General features: G+C 36.3%; 2 protein-coding genes across 3 annotated transcripts; one reads left to right on the top strand and one right to left on the bottom strand.

Moving 5' to 3' along the window:
* On the bottom strand, window positions 1–8,841 carry atp6v1c1b (ATPase H+ transporting V1 subunit C1b). 2 transcript variants are annotated; one of them, XM_058754622.1, is made up of 13 exons: window positions 8,678–8,841; window positions 8,155–8,311; window positions 7,970–8,037; window positions 6,081–6,166; window positions 5,765–5,859; window positions 4,492–4,583; window positions 4,293–4,391; window positions 3,789–3,857; window positions 2,990–3,082; window positions 2,121–2,214; window positions 1,822–1,919; window positions 1,603–1,726; window positions 1–630 (listed from the first exon to the last, which is right to left on the bottom strand). In XM_058754622.1, exons 2-13 carry the CDS (start codon window positions 8,281–8,283, stop codon window positions 535–537), a joined length of 1,143 nt encoding a protein of 380 aa, XP_058610605.1. In that variant the 5' UTR covers window positions 8,284–8,311; window positions 8,678–8,841; the 3' UTR covers window positions 1–534. The 2 variants fall into 2 exon arrangements, with proteins under 2 accessions (XP_058610605.1, XP_058610606.1); XM_058754623.1 differs by lacking the exon at window positions 8,678–8,841 and having other exon boundaries at window positions 6,081–6,161; window positions 8,155–8,208.
* A 1,483-nt stretch (window positions 8,842–10,324) lies between these two features.
* azin1b (antizyme inhibitor 1b) lies at window positions 10,325–20,170 on the top strand. The gene is made up of 12 exons (XM_058754565.1): window positions 10,325–10,528; window positions 12,136–12,279; window positions 12,884–13,060; window positions 13,189–13,362; window positions 13,460–13,632; window positions 14,455–14,583; window positions 14,671–14,752; window positions 14,851–14,925; window positions 15,012–15,177; window positions 16,296–16,411; window positions 16,500–16,717; window positions 19,030–20,170. Exons 3-12 carry the CDS (start codon window positions 12,959–12,961, stop codon window positions 19,103–19,105), a joined length of 1,311 nt encoding a protein of 436 aa, XP_058610548.1. The 5' UTR covers window positions 10,325–10,528; window positions 12,136–12,279; window positions 12,884–12,958; the 3' UTR covers window positions 19,106–20,170.
* The last annotated feature ends 160 nt before the right edge of the window (window positions 20,171–20,330 follow it).

Below are 20,330 nucleotides of genomic sequence, written 5' to 3'. Positions count from 1 at the left end.
TTATGTGCTATAATTTTATTGACTTTGATTGGTCTTTACATTCAGCATTTGATCATGTATTTCACCTTTTCCAGCAACATAAATACATTTAATCTCACAGCAGAAGCACAAACACAGACAAACACACACAGTGGTTCTCAACAACACAATTAAACATAATCACTGCATTACCTGCACATGGCACAGAGTAAGCTTCAACAGAAAATTAAAAACAACAGAATGCACAGCCATTATGGGCTCAGCAAAAGACGAGTGTTCAGTGTTGGACCACTCATGCCCTCAAAGGACAGATTTTAAAACCCCTGAAAATCCTTCATTTGTAAACAAACTAAACCAATAACACAGATAGTGAGATTCTGAGACCTCTTATTTGAAATAGTGATCTGCAGGAATGATAAAGGAATGAGGCAGTGAGAGGAAGGTACTAACAGAGAGGTAAAAAAAAAAAAAGTAAAGATAAACAGTAAGTGTTTAATAAATTATTGGGTTTAGTCTCTGTGATGCAGGATGGAATGGTGCATTGGAATTTGAATTCTATTTGAAGTCAAGGAGGTTGCAGTCGAGCTTGTAGTAAACATACGGATAGTACTCTTGCTGGCTGAGATTCAGACCCGGGATGTCCATAGATGCCTAAAACAACAAAAATCAACAAATCAATACAGTAATATTGTGAAATATTATTACAGTAGTGAATTTTCAACAGCCATTACTCCAGTCTTTATTGTCACATGATGCTTCAGAATTTATTCTAATATGCTGATTTTGGTCAGTTGATCATTTACTCACCCTCAAGCTGTTCCAAACCTGTATGAGTTTCTCTCTTCTGTTGAACAGAAGGTATTTTGAAAAATGTGCATAACGAACAGTTGCTGGTCCCCATTTACTTTAATTGTATTTTTTTTTCCATACTGTGGAAGCCAATGGCAGCCAGAAAGTGTTTGGTTACTCAAAAATATCTTCTGTGTTCAATGATAGAAAGAAACTCATACAGGTTTTCAACAGCTTGAGGTTGAGTAAATGACACAATTGCCATTTTGAGGTGTTTGGGGTGAACTAAACCTTTAGTTTAATCAGTTGTTATTGGTGCTCAATTATTAATAATGGTTCTTACTGTTATTATTGCTGTTTAATATTCTTGTGGATAGAGTATTTTTGATGAATAGACAGTTCAAACAAACAACATTTATTTGAAATAAAAATCTTTTGTAAATGTCTTTAGTAAATTATAAATGTCTTTACTGTCACTTTTGATTAATTTAACGCATCCTTTCTGAATTTTTGTTGTTGTTGTTTCTTCAGCAGCAAATCAGCATATTAGAATGATTTCTGAAGGATAATGTGACACTGAAGACTGGAGTAATGATGCTGAAAATTCAGCTTTAACATCACAGGAATAAATTGCATATTTAAATATTTAATATTTTAAAAAATGTAATGTATTCTTGTGATGGCAAAGCTGAATAGAAACCAGTTATTTTAAATTGTATCAATATTTCACATTATTACGATTTACTTTACTGTGTTTTTGATCAAATAAATGCAGCCTTGGTGAACACCTGAGATGTCTTTCAAAAACATAAAATAAACTTAATAATAGCTCACATCAATAACATTAGCACTGCTGTCCAAGTGTTTGTAAAGGTCCTGCAGAACGTCCCTCAGTTTCTTTACATTCTTCTTGTTTGGCTGAAGCAGCATGGCCTGGAAATTGACTGGCAGCCCATACCTGTTCAATACAAATATGCAGGTCTTACATCAGACAATCTACATCTACATATGAAATAGATTTATACGCTTTAAACAGATTTGTATACACTGTACCTCAAGACTGACTCCGTAAAAACCCGGAGTGCCTTGATGTGTATCCATGCGATGAAAGCCTCACTGAAGTTTACTTTAAGCCAACGCACCAAAGGACCCTGAAGTGCAGAAGCAGATTGACCGTTGTTATCATTACTTATCTTTTCTCTTTCTTATTACTTCAAATGAAGACTAATCAAGGCCCAGGGCCTCTCAAGCTGACTGTGAGGTTGATGAGTTTTGAGGTTACTCATCAACATCATTGTGGAGGATTTTATAATGTTCAATAGAGAATCATATTTAGACAGCTGCATGCATACAAATTGCTTTTTCTTGTCAGTGGAGAGGCGAGTCATCTCCTCTTTGTCTGCTTTCATCTCCTCTTCATTGTACTGAAAATCACGCACCATGAACCTGGAAAAAAAAAAATCAGTAACACGGTCAGCTTTCCTCTGATTCAGCTGAATGACATGATGGCATCAGTGAACATCAAAAACAGACAGCCTCATTATAACAGCCTTACAACAGTATGTTATTCATAATCTGAAAATATATTTACACTGACTCTTGAAATATGGGACAAAACCGTCTACAGAACTAAAAAAAATAAAAGTTAACGTATAAAGGATTTTTAAAAAAGAATTTACTGTTTTTTTTTTTTTTTTATACGTTTTTATTCATCAAAGAATCCTGAAAAAAGTATCACAGGTTTCAAAAAACTATTAAGAAGCACAACTATTATCAACAGTGATAATAAGTCAGCGTATTAGAATGATTTCTGAAGGACCATGTGACACTGAAGACTGGAGTAATGACTGATGAAAATTCAGCTTTGCCACCACATGAATCAATTATATTTTAAAGTATATTAAAATAGAAAACTGTTATTTTAAACTATAATAATATTTCACAATATTGCTGTTTTTATTGTATTTTTGATCAAATAAATGCAGCCTTGATGAGCACAGGAGACTCCTTAAAAAAATCTTAACAGTCCTTCTCAACGATAGTGTGTATATACTTTCATTCTTTTACATTTTTTTAGACTTTCTATCAAAGAATCCTGAAAAATGTATCAAAATGATCCCACCTTGCAAATCTGACTTGAGACTACAGGATGGTTTCAAACAGATTTTCAGCTCCATTTGACAAAATAACAACTACAGACTGTAAAGCTTCAAGGACTTACTTGTTTTCTCTTGCTTTGAGTTTGAAGTCATCAATAGCCTTCCTGAAGAGTGTAACACTAAACAACCCACTGTCTTGGTCTTCAAATAAAACCCTAACAGAAGAGCAGATGAAAAATCAGAGTTGAGGTCAGTCACTATCACCATCACAGAGCAACATTCAACTGGATAAAACACATATAAAAGCTTTGACTAGTAAAAGGATGAATTCCATTACAACATGAGGTCTATAAAGCCACATGCTGCCACTTATCAACACTTAGTAATTAATAAAAAGCATAACTTAGGTAAGTATTTCTCAATTTCAAACTTCTATCTCATTAAGTGTACAAATAATCTTTTCCACACGCACAGTTTCTGCCATAGACCTTTTATTCATTTTCTGTAAAGCACTGAACAGACAGTTCTGGTCAGGTTCACGGTTCACAGTTTCATGTTTTGTTACCTTTTTAATGAAATCTATTCAAAGTCTTGCAACTGTTCTTTGCACTGATTGAAATTTGTTCTCTGCGTTGTTGAATCTCCTTGAAATGTTCCTTGGTCTTCATTATGATTTCTTGCAGAGCTGAATACTTCTGATTAATTGAGCACAAAAAGGAGTGCATATGTGCAAAGCCTATTGCACTGTAATGCCTGTATTACTGTGTGTAACAGCAATAACAGAAGGGCATGGTTTCCATAAATACAGTCTGCCAAGTTTACATGTCCAGCAAAAGCAAAGCGTAATGATGTCAAGATTTAAATAAAGGCAACACAAAGTTCATAATTCTATACTTTAGATCATTGCTGAATTTTACTCACTTTGTGGATCTTGGAACCACCATTTCAGAAAGAGTTTCATACGTCTTCTGCCAGTCAGGATAACTAGTCCTTTTTAGGCCATAAAATGGACAAAAATGAGTTTTGCAGAGGTAACAACATGTATAATAAAACATAATGGGTTCATTCTGAGTTATAGGGATAGTTCACCCAAAAATGAAAAATCTGTCATCATTAACTCACACCTTCTGCAAAATGCAAATGAAGATATTCTTAATATTGTTGGTAAGAAAAAATGGTTCTTCCACAGTATAGACAAAAACTTGGAAAAATGGAAAAAGTCAGTGGGAACTGAAACCGTTTTCTGACCGATATAATTTAAAATATCTTTTTTGCATTCCACAGAATAAAGAAAGTCACACAGGTTTGGAACAACATGAGGGTGAGTAAATATTGACATAATTTTTAATCCAATGAAGAAACATTTTAAAAGCACAAAATACAAAAAAAGAAGAAGAAAAGCACAAATACTCCAGCTTGACTTACTTTGGAACAACTACAAGTAGAGTAGTAAGGTATTCCGAGTCCAGAACAAAATCATCCCTCTTGACTATATCAGCCAAACTCCTAGTCAAAAGACTCCCTCTAGTGGACAAGACATGTTATTATTTAAGGTCACTTTAAATGATTAAAATAACAAAGAATTTCACAAATAAATTAAGAATATGAAACTCCTCCCACTTACACATTCTTTCTCTCCAGACTCTGAAGGTTCCCTTTTAGGCTATTATAAGCCGAAGCTCTGGCTTTGAGATCATTGTCAATCTGACTCACTTGCTAAGAACAGAGAACCAAAACAGGAAATTTTAAAGGTGCCATAGAATGAAAAACTGTCTTTACCTTGGCATAGTAAAATAATAACAGTTCCGTACATGGAAATGACAAACAGTGAGCCTCAAACAACATTGTTTCCTCCTTCTTATGTAAATCTCGTGAATAAAAAAGACCACTGAAAAATAGGCTAATCAGAATATAACTCCGACTGTTACGCAACAGTCGGGATCACTACGCCCCCAACATTTGCATAAACCCGCCCTTGTTCTAGGCCAGCTGCCAGTCGAACCTACACAAACGAATCATCAGAAGTTCTTCAGGTATTGTGAAGAAACAAGCGAGGACAACAGCAAAAATGGCATACCATGGAAATAAAATGTTGTGTTCCAGGCTGTGCAGGGGATGTGAGGTGCAGGGATGGGTTGGTGTCTGTATTCAGAAAGGCGTGGAAAGCAAATAACGCGTTCCACTAAAATAACGCGAGTCACTAAAGGGACATGGTTAGCTGCTTGCTAGCTGTAGCCTGTTACAGTACATAAGATTTCACTTACCACATAAACAGAGTAAGGAGAGATGACCGAGGATGATGGCGAATGATTTACAGATCCTAAGCACCACTGACAAGCATCTGATCTTGTGAAATGTGTGGTAAGTACTGCCGCTCCATAGTATAAACAGAGTTTGTGCGATCGCGTATCTTGAAAGTGAAACTATAACGCGATCGACCAATCGTTCAAAAGCAGTTGCAATGCCTCGCGTATTAATAACGGCTCCCTGATGCCCGCATTTTATATACAGTATAATTACCCGACGATATAACTACGAGAAAAAGTATTTAAATATATATTTTCCTCCCTGTGTTTCCTTCTTGCTGTGAATTATTGAAATGAGCCACACTGTGAAACAGCCAATCAGAGCAGAGCTCATTATTATTCATCACCCTGCCAAATAAGCCAATAACAGACCGTTTCATTCTAGGGAGAAAGCCTAGGGTTTTAAATGGACATTTAAAACCATTTCTGGAGATTTTTTGCCCTTACCTAAGCCACATACCTTCTATGTAGATATCAGATAACAATTTAAAATACTGTATCAATGCATTCTATGGCACCTTTAAAGAAAAGTAAATCTCCTTATATTATATATATTATATTAAACAGACAAAATATATGAACATGCCTCACCTTGGACATGATCTCTGAGATGTTCTTAAGGGACTGTTTGATTGGATACTTGGCCATATCCCACTGGAACCGTGTAACATATGTGACCAGATCAACTGTATGGAAAGAGTTATTCATTATTATTTATAGATTTATAAGGTAATATACTAGGACATTCAAATATGTCTGACTAGACTAAGATTACATGTATTTTTCTTTGAAAAATTTGACATTAGGACCTGTTAAATGTTTATGTGATTGTGATAATAATTAAGAGTGGTATTGTTTGCCATCAATATTGTGGTTAGCATGTATTGAGGATTTTAAATTCACTTGCCTCCACTGGCCAAAAGATTCTCCTGAACTTTATCCCGACTGTCCTCTAACACATCAGCCATGTACTGGGCCACTTTCCTCACTACGCTGGAAAATAACAGCAATAAATAAATAAATAGGGTAAATATACATTTAAATATATTTAGAGAACTTTAATGTGACAGAAGCTTAAAAACCTCATTAAGGGAATTATAGGAACTACAGGTGCATCTCAATAAATTATAATGTGGTGGAAAAGTTCATTTATTTCAGTAATTCAACTCAAATTGTGAAACTCGTGCATTAAATAAATTCAATGCACACATACTGAAGTAGTTTAAGTCTTTGGTTCTTTTAATTGTGATGATTTTGGCTCACATTTAACAAAAACCCACCAATTCACTATCTCAACAAATTAGAATATGGTGACATGCCAATCAGCTAATCAACTCAAAACACCTGCAAAGGTTTCCTGAGCCTTCAAAATGGTCTCTCAGTTTGGTTCACTAGGCTACACAATCATGGGGAAGACTGCTGATCTGGCAGTTGTCCAGAAGACAATCATTGACACCCTTCACAAGGAGGGTAAGCCACAAACATTCATTGCCAAAGAAGCTGGCTGTTCACAGAGTGCTGTATCCAAGCATGTTAACAGAAAGTTGAGTGGAAGGAAAAAGTGTGGAAGAAAAAGATGCACAACCAACCGAGAGAACTGCAGCCTTATGAGGATTGTCAAGCAAAATCGATTCAAGAATTTGGGTGAACTTCACAAGGAATGGACTGAGGCTGGGGTCAAGGCATCAAGAGCCACCACACACAGGCGTGTCAAGGAATTTGGCTACAGTTGTCGTATTCCTCTTGTTAAGCCACTCCTGAACCACAGACAACGTCAGGCGTCTTACCTGGGCTAAGGAGAAGAAGAACTGGACTGTTGCCCAGTGGTCCAAAGTCCTCTTTTCAGATGAGAGCAAGTTTGGTATTTCATTTGGAAACCAAGGTCCTAGAGTCTGGTGGAAGGATGGAGAAGCTCATAGCCCAAGTTGCTTGAAGTCCAGTGTTAAGTTTCCACAGTCTGTGATGATTTGGGGTGCAATGTCATCTGCTGGTGTTGGTCCATTGTGTTTTTTGAAAACCAAAGTCACTGCATCCGTTTACCAAGAAATTTTGGAGCACTTCATGCTTCCTTCTGCTGACCAGCTTTTTAAAGATGCTGATTTCATTTTCCAGCAGGATTTGGCAGCTGCCCACACGTTGCCAAAAGTTGTTTAAATGACCATGGTGTTGGTGTGCTTGACTGGCCAGCAAACTCACCAGACTTGAACCTCATAGAGAATCTATGGAGTATTGTCAAGAGGAAAATGAGAAACAAGAGACCAAAAAATGCAGATGAGCTGAAGGCCACTGTCAAAGAAACCTGGGCTTCCATACCACCTCAGCAGTGCCACAAACTGATCACCTCCATGCCACGCAGAATTAAGGCAGTAATTAAAGCAAAAGGAGCCCCTACCAAGTATTGAGTACATATACAGTAAATGAACATACTTTCCAGAAGGCCAACAATTCACTAAAAGTGTTTTTTTTTTCTTCTTGGTCTTATGAAGTATTTTAATTTGTTGAGATAGTGAATTGGTGGGTTTTTGTTAAATGTGAGCCAAAATCATCACAATTAAAAGAACCAAAGACTTAAACTACTTCAGTCTGTGTGCATTGAATTTATTTAATACAAGTTTCACAATTTGAGTTGAATTACTGAAATAAATGAACTTTTCCACGACATTCTAATTTATTGAGATGCATCTGTATGACTCTGTGTGTAATTGATAATGATCAATATATAATAATATAAAAAAATCGAATGTATCAATTTTGAAACTAAACACTTTGGTAAAAAGTCAAACGTAGACATGAAACCTCTCTACGAAAGAGTCCAATTTGGCAAGCTCATCTGACAGCCCAACAAGGACATCCAGAGTTCCCACCTGTTGAGAAACAACCCCAAAACTCATTAGACAAATGGAGAATGTCAAATATGTGTTGTAAACAAACCAATGCTTTAATAAATAATAAACTGAAATAGAAAATAATGAGTCATTTACTTTCAGTTCAGGTATGTTGAACTTGTGGTTAGTGGACAAGTTGGTCTGGGTTGTGGCCGTGTTCATCTTGTCCCATGTCTGCTGGCAGGTCTTCTCTCCAGGAGCAGAGATCAACCAGAACTCTGTCATGACTGCTCAAATGATCACGGAGAGCGTCCTTAAACATAAAGATTCAATTCTCATAGCATATATAAGACACTTCGACCAAAACCTGTCAAATAGATTACAGAGGTCTTTTCAAGGTTGATCATATGAGCAAATCCACACTTCTCCATTTCATTCCATAAAAATGACCTGTCACGAGTCATCAGCAGATAAAAGCTGTCCCTCTCAGCAGATAATAGGTTTCCTGCTTTTAAAGACTGAACACATAATTTTTAATCGTAAAGTGCACGCTGATATGGTATGCGTTTAGGTGATGCGATGGGTTAAATGCGCTTATTTGATGTCTGTAAATATTGAATGAGCAGCGTTTACGCCTGTCACGACTATCAAAATGAAATAATTATTTGGCGATACTTACCGATTATACAAGTCACTTCAGTATACTACTAAGTAATCTATTAAAACTGAAAATAGTTTTAATAAAGCATTATTGAAAACACAGTTATTTGAGTCTCCGTGTAGAAAAGCCTTCGGACAGCATCACACTTCCAGTCAGGTGATCGGAGGAGCTTGTGTTTCGTTCAGTTCACAATGCGTTCAGAATGCGCAATGTGGGTATTCAAATAACAAACAGATATACACCAAACTGCATATATTAAAAATATAAAAGCTAATTATAAATTAATTATAATTAATCAATATATTTTCAGAGTAAGACGTTTAAGGCATTTTAGCTGCTTTAAGTATTAAAATGTTTAAAGAAAACAGCTTCAGCTTTAAGAAATATATTTTTATCTAAATAAAACGTAGCCTACATATAATCAGACAATTAAATAGTATTCAAAAGATAATCAAAAGTATTACATTCTTTGGTAACCAACCCTTCATACATTCTGTCTCAAAAGTAGTTAAATAAATTACAGTTGTAGAAATGATGTTACTGAGATTCAATACCTTCATTAATGAATTCACTAATTCACCTGAATGAAACCGGTTGCTAATTTTTACAGTGTGTAAATACAATATAGCATACAATATAATGTTATTTGAGCGTGTACACAGTATGGCATCCAACAGCACAGTAATCTGCATGTAATGTCATCATGACAATAATAATGAACTGATTCACATTTATGCTATTACTTAACTGATACAAGATGATATGCAAATTCAAGGCAATTAAAAATGTACTATAGTTTACCGTAAATAACATGATTTGCAGACAAAGTTTCAGAGACCTCAAATATAAATGGTGCAACATGTTTGCCATCAGTTCACTAAAACAAAACAAGACCTTCAGTTGTAGGCATGTGCATTTAACAAGACATTTGTCTGAAAATTAAGCTTTTTAGTCTGTTTAGGGAATTATCTGAAATTCTTTGGCAAACAAACTAGAACCTGAAACCATAAAATATGACCTTTCACCTAGTAAAAGACTATGAAAACACTTGCATCTTACAGTGTTGTGTATGTTTATGTACCATTGTGTAAGGGTTTGTTATGACAGCTTTGCCAGCTGTGAACCTCAGCATTGTTGATTTCTTCATTATGAATCAGAAGGAATACAACTGATGATCAAACGTTTAATAAAAATGTACAGAACTACATTTTAAAATGGTTTTACTGGTTCTGGTGGTATGGTTGTATAGTATAACAATATACTACAACAAAATCTACTATAAATCTAAATGAACAACAATGAATTTCATATAGTGAAAATAAGAAGAGGGGAAGCATGTATCAGAAAGTACAAGCAGCATATTAAGCAATATAAACAGAGTCCACGTTGGCCCATACATGTTCAAAGGAGTGTGTTTCTCTAACATACTTCTTTTACGAGTACAGATGTCCCCGCCCACCGATATCCGAATCCTACTAAAAGCTCGGCTCTGACTAAGCTAAAGGCTGAGCTCATGAATATTAATCAGAGTGGGCTGGCGTTTCTTGGTAATCCTCCCCAGAACGACCAGTCCTGAGCCAGTCACGTAGCTCCGTCGCTCTTCACAAGCCAAGCCTTTGCTGTAGTAGAATCAGTACTTTAGGCCCCGCCCCGTGTTCTCTAACAGCCGTTTCTCCCGCCTTCCTCCAGCAGCGACCATTTCTTCCTGAGACAGACAGCAGCGCTCTCGTGTTCCGCCGAGCTATCCTCGCCCAGGCATATGGCACATACAGCCCCTCTTCTTTCTTCTATTTGTGTCCCCACCACTCTTTAAAAATTCCGCCGAAAAAGAGAAGACGATTTTCCAAATCATTCAGGCCGTTATCTCACGTAAGTACCGCGTTTGTTGTTGGTTTTAGTCTTCTTCCCGGAAAAATCCGCCGTTTGCTGTGAGGAGCCGTGACACAACATGGCGGTTGGTCGTAGTCGCGCTTGTTATACGGGCAACGGCAGTGCTCCGTGAAGGACAACGAGAAGTAGATCTCAAATTCACAAATTATGAGGATTAAACGTGTTTATGTATATAAATCATTAGTTGTCGGAGCATGGCGCGTGTTTAGTTGGCTAAACAGTTAGTGAGCTGATTCAGTGGGCAGACCCGTGCGCTTACGACATGTCCTATCAGGTTATTGAATGATGAGCGTGTTACACATTACTTTTATAAACTGATTTACTGTGTTCTAATATCAGATTAGACATTCATACATGTATGATAATAAAATCTATTATGCTAACACTAATTAGGCCTAGTTGTGTTTCAAATGTAGTTTTCTTAAGAAACATCTGTTTCGGTAAAACATTAGCTTAACGTACCTCATACCAAAACACAAGTCACTTTCATGCTTATTACACCATAATAACTATAAATGTAAAGTCTGACATGTGAAATAATAGCTGGGAAAATATATGTTTTTAATAGAACACTTTATTGAACCTTTAGACAAAATATAAAAACTAATTTATTTTATTAATTTTTTCCCAAAAAGTTTGTATTTATTTATTGTTTTGGATATATATTAGGATTTTATGACCTATGTGTATTATGATATAGTGAGAACATTAAGATGAGATTCTGATAACTTATAATGTAAATCTTTACAATAATATAACTGAATACTTGCATAAAATTATAATTACGTATTATATATAAATAACAGTTGTCACTCTGTAACTTTCAATAAAATGTTTTTGTAAGGTGATTGAAAAGTATAATACAAAGATGATATAATCCTGAAAAGCCTGTTGTGTCATATTTGATATTCACATTTTAACATGGTTTTTCTAAAAGGTGATACATTTGCTTTAGTCCATTAATTGTCCATCTTATGACGTTACTAATAACATAAAAGTTACCATTTACTTGCTTAAAAAGTGTGAACTATAACTATCTATTAGATGAATCAATGCATGTAAGTAGGTTGTGTGCAACAGGTTTTTCCAGCCAAATTTTGATGATGTTGATCATTTAGAGGCCTGAGAAATTAATGTGTCAAATAACAGGCTACATTAGGCTTTATAGGGTTATGGTGGTGTCCACATGAAGAAACAAACACAATGACCTCTGATAAATGTTCAACATGTTACTTCATTTATTGACCACATGTGGGAAGATCCAGATAAGACCGTGTTGTTTAATGCTTAAAAATGAGAACACCGAGTATCTGATCATCAGGTCCATTTAACTAGTCAAGTACAAACTACAGCGGAAAATGAGCGGTCACTTGATAAATTCATCACATTATATCCTACAAATAAAGTGGTGCTGAAAATGTGTAATGCATCTGTATTAAGAAAACTGGTTATGTCTAAGTCAAGAGTTATTTCAGAAATGTTCTAACCTGCCTGGGTACATTTGTGTTATATAAGTTTACTTTATCTATCAGCTGCTCTTGTAAATCAAATATTTATGTATACACCTGTTTTTTGTGACTCCACAGGGCTCCCCACTCTCTCTGCGAGTGTATAAGCGCTACCCAGAAGGCCTAGGGGAGGCCCTCTACCGCGAGCAGTTTGACTTCAACGCTGAGCCGCCTTGGGATCCTAGTTGATAGCGGGAGAGGACCATCTCCCACGTTGTCCATGTGAGTCTAAATAGAATATTAGACATGCACCCCTCCTGAAGTACCGTTGAGAGACAATTACATAATAATATGATTTATTTAATTACACACAAAATCTGTGTCTGCACTCATCCAACTGTTGTGGATTGTTTTTGGTTTTACATAACACTCTTGGTGGCTTATATGTAACACCTTTGTCCCCCGTTCATACTGCATAAATCCATTGGTAATACCATCAAATGCTCCATTGTGCTTCAAAGCCACAGGGATTTATCTTGATTGGGTCCGAGTAAAAAAAAATAGCCTGTAGGCCACATTCTTGAAGCCTATGTGTTGTCGTCATCTCTAAAGATGGACTCATGATGCCTTCTCTAGTTATGTGATTCATTTTTCCTGCCTCTTGTATTTATTAGCCTCATAGAAACCCAATTTAGATCAACGATAGCCCTACAATGACTTTGAACTTCCTGTTCAAAGTTTCCTCATAAAACACACGGCTTTGAAATATGTGGGTTGGTGTTGTAGTTGTACACCTTGACGTAATGTTTTGTGTGAAAACGTAATGTTATTTGTATGTTATGCATGTTGTTGTAATGAAACTGCTGTTTTGGTTTCCCCTGAACAGTTTGTTGCATACCCAGAATACCCCAGCGGCTCAGTAAACTCTCTATGATTGTCGGATTTGCGGAATACGGTTGAGATGAAAGGATTTGTTGATGCACCAAACTACTTCATTGAACTACTTGAGGGAGGAACGACCCTTGACAATGTCATCGACAGCCATGTCTATGAGCAAAATCTGGTTAGTTCAGAAAATCATTCTCCCAGTAAATGTCAGACTGTGTTATGAACATCTGTTTTAGTAAACAAATGGAACATAGCGGTGTTGTTTCTGTCTTTTTCATTGATTGATCTGATTTTGTTTGACAGGCTGAAAAGAATGCATTTGTTGTGGCCGACCTTGGGGCCCTAATGCGACAGCATGTTCTGTGGAAGACCACTATGCCTCTTGTTCGACCCTTCTACCCAGTCAGCTGTAACAGCAGCCCTGTAGTCATTGAAGTCCTGTCTGCTCTTGGCGTTGGTTTTGTCTGTGCAAATAAGGTAACAATTTATTTGATTCTTACCTGTAGAGATATTAGAAAGATCTCAAAACGTTTATTTTGAAGGCAACTTATAGAAATGTACTTACTACTTTCAGGCTGAAACCACATTGGTACTCAATCATGATGTCCCTCCTGAGAACATCATCCTGTCTGGAGTTTGCAAGCAGCTTTCACTCATCAAACACGCGGCCAAGACTGGCATTAACTATTTGGTGTGTGAAAATGAGGCAGAGCTTCGCAAAATTGCCCGTGCCCATCCTGAGGCCAAGTAAGTCCTTAAAACATATTTTATATATGTATAATATACATTAAAACAAAATGTACGTATGTACGTTTTATATGACATTCAAAAGTCAGTAAAAGTTTCAGTAACACTTTAGTTTAAGGGACCAATTCTCGCTATTAGCTAGTTTCTTATTAGCATGCATATTACTTGCATATTAGTTATTTATTATACTTATAAAGTACATATTTATGTCTTATTCTGCATGTTAATCATCCATATTTTAGATCCCTTAATCCTAACCCATACCTAAATTTAACAACTACCTTACAAGCTATTAATAAGCAGCAAATTAGGAGTTTACTGAGGCAAAAGTTGTAGTTAATAGTTAGTTAGTAGTGAGAATAAATCCCAAAACTAAAGTGTGACTACATTTTCTTTAAGAAATGAATACTTTTTCTCAGAAAGGACACATTAAATTCTTTTCAACATTGATGATAAGAAATGTTTCTAATCAGCATATTAGAATGATATCTGAAGGATTGTGTGACACTGAAGACTGGAAAAAAGGCTGCTAAAAAATTCAGCTTTGCATCACATTAATAAATTATTTATTAAAATAAATTAAAATAGACAACAGCTGTTTTAAAATGTTGTTTTACTCTATTAAAAAAACTATTGATACAGCTTTTGTGAGCATGAGAGACTTATTTCAAAAAAACTTTTTTGGTCTTCATCTTTGAATGGTAAAATATATAGTATTTATATAAAATTAATTTTATATTGTAATATATTATTATTTATTTACAGTAAGTGTTTATTATATATTTATGTAATTCTCTTTCTGCACTGTTCTTGTTTTAACAGGCTTTTGCTTCAAGTGTCTACTGACGCACAGGTTGAGGAAGCAAGTGTGACCATTGGTTGCTCCCTAAAGAGCTGTAGACACCTTTTGGAAATGGCCAAGGAGTTGAGTGTGAATGTGGTTGGAGTCACGTAAGTCAACTGATTTTGTCACCACTAATTTTCTGAGACTTACTTTGTCTTATTTAGAGTCTTTAGAAAGTGGGACTTTTTCTGCAGGTTCCAAGTACCAGCATCATGCCGAGATCCCCAAGCATACACCCATGCACTGTCAGACGCCCGCTGCATCTTTGACATGGCGGTGAGTAGTAGTACGAATGTTATAATGTGATACTTTAATTTAGATTATTAGTAAATTTCATGTATCTATTGGAGTGCTGAGTCTTCCTTACTTTGCAGAAGGAACTAGGCTTTGACATGAAGATCCTGGATATTGGTGGAGGATTCAGTGGTTCTGAGTTTCAGTTGAAACAGGTACGGCAAGCATGAGTCTCATTTGTTTTCCTTTTTTGAATATCATCCACTTACTCAAAGCTTTTCTTTCATGTCTGTTTGATCAGGTAAATTCGATCGTCAGACCCCTGCTGGAGGCCTATTTCCCCTCAGCGTCTGGAGTGAGCGTCATCGCTGAACCGGGAAATTTCTTTGTGTTTTCCTCCTTCACTCTGGCTGTCAATGTTATTGGCAAAAAAGCAGTATACCGGGATCTTCATAGCAGCACTCATGGTGAGTCCCATCATATTTGAGATATATATATATATATATATGGCATTAGATTAGGGATGTAACAGGATGAAAATTTCTTATCACGGTTATAGTGACCAAAATTATTACGCCTATCAGTATTATCACGGTATTGTTAAAATGTGCTGGAGATGTTCAAAAAGTACAGACGCATAAATCGCTTCACCAAGTTTTATATTTAAAAGTCAACAAACAACAAATAAAATGACTTTTTGTTTGCATAATCACTAAAACAATAACATTACCAATGATGTTCGGATTTTAAATGACAACTTGACTGACAACAGTTTAATAGCACGTTCAAATATCTAATGTAAACGTTAAAATAAAGCTTTGAAAAAGTTTCATATAAAGGTAAACCTCACATTTCAGCCTTTAAATAAAGAAAAGGGTTAAGTCAATGATTATTCATTAATAAATGATTATATGTATTTTATCTGCTCCATAAATAATTCTACATAACTTATCTAAATTGTTTAAATGTGTAGAATCCACATAAGCTTCTTTTTCCTCAACCGGTCAATATTTACAGCAGGGCATGCAAATTCGGTCCATTTTTGGCCAGACAGAAACTGCACACAAGCTGATTGTAAATATAAGTCTCTGTAAATCCACTCTCTGACAGTAGGTGGCGCTGATGAAAAAGCTGAATAACAGCTGTTTCCCGTAAACTCCTGGGCAGTATTGCAATTAAGAACACTTCCTTTAGGTGTTACATGCAGCGAAGATGAAAACAAAATGCCATCGAATCGTTTCTGAAGACAGTCAGAACCTTCAGAGGTATATTCATATAATTAATTCATTTGTATAATTCCCTTAGCACTCTTTTAAAACCTCCCAGCTTTTCCGCCGTGTTTTCACTCAAAGCAAAACTAAGTTACTCTGCTGCTGTGCGCACGTGAGACTGTTACTGAAAACTGCTTTATGCTGGACAGTATTTATTTATCGTGAGATGTTTAAATCGCGGTAATCGAATACGGTTTTAATGATAATTAAAATATGATGCGGTAATACTAACCGTGGGGAATTTTATCATGATTTATCGTCAAACATTGTTACATCCCTACATTATTTTCTCACTGTGTCTTTTGCACTTTCAGATGAGCTGACCCCAAACGATGCACCAGAATTTGTGTATTACATGAATGATGGTGTTTATGGATCTTTCATGGGGAAGTTGTTTGGAAATGTCATCACCACACCATCTGTCCACAAGGTAAATAACAATGCATGTACCTGAACACATGAACAATATTTCAGTAAGTTGCCTGAGATTTCTAAATTCATTGTTTTGTGTTTCTCAGCTGTCGCTCACCCTAGATGAGCCCGTGTTTTCCAGCAGCCTGTGGGGTCCATCGTGTGACCCTCTGGACCAGGTGGTGGAGCACTGCCTGCTCCCTGAGCTCGCTGTTGGGGACTGGCTCATTTTCAACAACATGGGGGCCAGCGGTCAGGAGGGTCCGTCAACCCTCAGCGACACAGACCAACCACCTGTGTATTACACCATCTCCACAGATGACTGGTGATTAAGATCACATTATATTTGTCCTTTTGTGCTTGTCACAGACTGCTTTTGTCTTCCCTTTTTCATTTCACTCATTACAAAGAGTGATTGTGTAATATAAAAGGTTATTAAATATAAAGGGATAGTTCACCCAAAAATGAAAATTCTGTTATTAATTACTCACCCTCATGTCGTTCCAAATCCGTAAGACCTTCGTTCATCTTCAGAAGACAAATTAAGATCTTTTTGATTAATTCTGAGAGCTCTCTGACCCTCCCATAGACAGCAATGTAATTACCACGATCAAGGTCCAGAAACGTAGTAAGCACATCGGTAAAATAATCCATGTGACATCAGAGGTTCAACTGTAATTTTACGAAGCTACGAGATAACCTTTTGTGCGCAAAGAAAAAAAAGATAATGACTTTATTCAACAATTCGTCTCCTCCGCGTCACCCTATCGCCATTTTGGAGAGTATCCACTAGGGGTGGGCGCTATACCGGTATTAACGTGACACTGGTATTATGTTGTGCCATGATATGGATTTTGCTATACCGTGGATACTGTTATATATTCATGGATTTCATTGGATGGACAAACAAAGATTTTTTTCCCCGCGGTCGTTACTGCTTCATCGGAGAGAGAGAGAGAGAGAGAGATGCCCCGCTTGATCGGACATAAATCAGAACCGGAAACGAACAATAAATAATTTTTTCTTCCTAATAGATTGTGTTTTATTAATGTCTACACCTACTCCAACCCTAAACCTACCCATGCAGTGATGCAGATACATTAAATATTGTTGTTCAGCATGAGAAAAAAGACGCAACATTGATGTGCGCATGCGCAGTAAGCCCTAGTAGGAAAATCTGACAGGTAGGATAAAATGTCAGAACACCGGATAGTTTTTGCTCCAAACACACGATCGGCTTTTCGGAACTGCACACAAACTGGATTGCAATAATTTCCCAAAATGTAATTTGTGTGGTAATATTACTAAGTCTGTAAACGGCTGTTAACCGACACAAAGAGACAAAATACTGTAGCAGGCAGCACAAGATGTTCTGTTCACAATGCTCGAAATATAGGAAGAAAAATATAAATAATGAATTGGGGGCAGGGGGTTAATATGAATGAGTATCTGAAGGGAACTCTCTTCAGAAAACTTTAGAAGGCACTTTCTCTTACCTCCGTGTTCATAAGCGCAGCGCAGAGCCGCTTAGTTTACAGCGGTAACCAAAGGAACGCTAAATTGAGGCCATAAGAGCCATCTGCTGTCATAGAGTGAATTTGCATGTTCTTTCAGTCCATTTGCTGTTTTGCTTTTGCGCAGGTGTCTTATGTAGCATAATTTCACACATCTTAAAGTCAGACCATTCTGTTTTTGCCTTAGGTCTTGAAATCATGTTTCTTTTTTTCTTATATAAGATTAAAATACATATTTTGCCTGTAATTTAACTAAGGTCTACTTAAATGTGATTCCATTTTTTTCTTCTTCTCATATCGCGATATAATATTGATATCGTCTGGACAGTGGAAAATATTGTGATATGAATTTTAGCTCATATCGCCCACCCCTAGTATCCACTGAACATAAACCGCTTATGCTGTTCTGTGTCAGCTTCGCCACACGGATACCTGCGTGGCACAGCATATGCTGTTTAGGTTCAGTGGATACTCTCCAAAATGGTGCCAGGGTGACTTGGAGGAGACAAATTGTTGAATAAAGTCGTTATTTTTATTTTATTTGTGCACAAAAAGTAATCTCGTAGCTTTGTAAAATGACGGTTGAACCTCTGATGTCAGTCACATGGAATATTTTAACGATGTGCTTACTACGTTTCTGGACCTTGATCGTGGTAATTACATTGCTGTCTATGGGAGGGTCAGAGAGCTCTCAGAATTCATCAAAAATATCTTAATTTGTCTTCCGAAGATGAATGAAGGTCTTATGGGTTTGGAACGACATGAGGGCGAGTAATTAATGACAGAAATTTCATTTTTGGGTGAACTATCCCTTTAACTGTTGTTTTCCAGTCATTTTGTGTTCTGGATTCAATCTTTTTATCAGCCTCTATCTGGAACTGATTGGTCGTAGGCCTCATTGATCTGAGATTTTGAGTGAACTTTGCCAAAATTATCAACGCAAAAGTCTTTTTTCACTCATATGCTCAGATCAAAACAAAGCCTGTACTAATTGAAAGAAAACATGTTGACAGAAAGATTGAAGGCAAGATTTGGTGATAATATAGCATAATTGGGTAAAGGATATTCAGCACAAGGGTTAAAGTTAATATCATGCTGTTTTTTTTTTTTTCATTTCCTCTAGGTTTGAGATGCAAGAGGCTGGAATTTCTCTTGATGATACCATGAAAAACCTCTCTTTGGTCCAGTATGGCTTGTAAAAGAGCCACGCTCCGTCCACTAACCACTGGGCATGTGAATAGATTGCAGAGTCAACATTCCAACAGTCATGGGTGGAAAATTGTATTTGTTTTGGTGGGGGAGAAAAAATGACTTGGTCAAAAACTAATTGATTGACATTGTTACCTCAGTTTCTCACAATTACAAAAGGCTCACTTTCCTTATCACTCAAAAAGAATGACAGAAAACCCATATGAAATAACATATGCAACAAAATGGATAACTGTGGAGATGGCACCCAAATCTTGGGTTTCTTAATCAAACACCGTTTACATAAATGTTAAACTAATTTAATTTTATTATGTATACATATATAGATGACCTACTGACAGTCTTGTAAATTAGTTGTCTGTACAACAAGATGCATTTGTCTCAAATCAGGACAGATTTTAGATTCTGCACAAATAGTGCGTGAACAAGTGAAAATTGGTTTAGCAATTCTGTCCTTGTTCTCTCATTCTCACTTTTCATGGGTTTTATAGGAGCAGGGAGCTTCTCTTTGCTCATCATGCCAAATTATGGTTTCCTCATTACATGTGGTGCATCACGTGACAGTATTTCCAAAGGTTGTTATATATTTCATAGTGCTCTATGGTTGAGTGTGCTGTAATTTGCAGTGTCCCTTCAAAAGATTTTGAACATTCTGCCAGGTTATCAGTTGAAGGTCAATGTAAATTGGTCTGTTTTCTCTAATGGTATGCTTTAAAAAACTAAAGACTGCCTGGTGTTATGAATCTGCTGACAATGTGCTTAGAGGTCACATTTACCTCAAGTAACACCTAAACAAGTTTCACCACAATCAGATTAAATGCTGCAAGGCACTAGTTCTCAATCAAAAATTCAAATGTTGTATATTTCAAACTCATGTTCAACCTCTTGTGTGTCTAGCATAGTGTCCAAGTTTGATTATAACAGCTCACCGTTTTATAAAATCAAACCCCTTAGAAATGAAATATACCTTTTGTCTAAGTCCACTAATGGACCATTGCCTGTTTTTGACTGTAAAATTGTGCTTGTAAAAGTAATTAAAATATTAATTTAATACATTTCTGAGCAAATACGATCGAGTCGTTTTTTGTGTCTCAAAGTGCTTTATGTAGACCCCTGAAAGCTTAGTTTAATAAATTAAACTACAATACCCAAAGCAACACTGACATTACATATATTTTGTAAGAGGGTGGTTTTATATTTTAATAATTTTAGCTT

The sequence above is a fragment of the Onychostoma macrolepis genome, chromosome 19, assembly GCF_012432095.1.
Source record: "Onychostoma macrolepis isolate SWU-2019 chromosome 19, ASM1243209v1, whole genome shotgun sequence".
Taxonomy (NCBI): Eukaryota; Metazoa; Chordata; class Actinopteri; order Cypriniformes; family Cyprinidae; genus Onychostoma; species Onychostoma macrolepis.
Note: the sequence above shows the minus strand (reverse complement) of the source record. Positions and strands in the feature narration are given on the sequence as shown.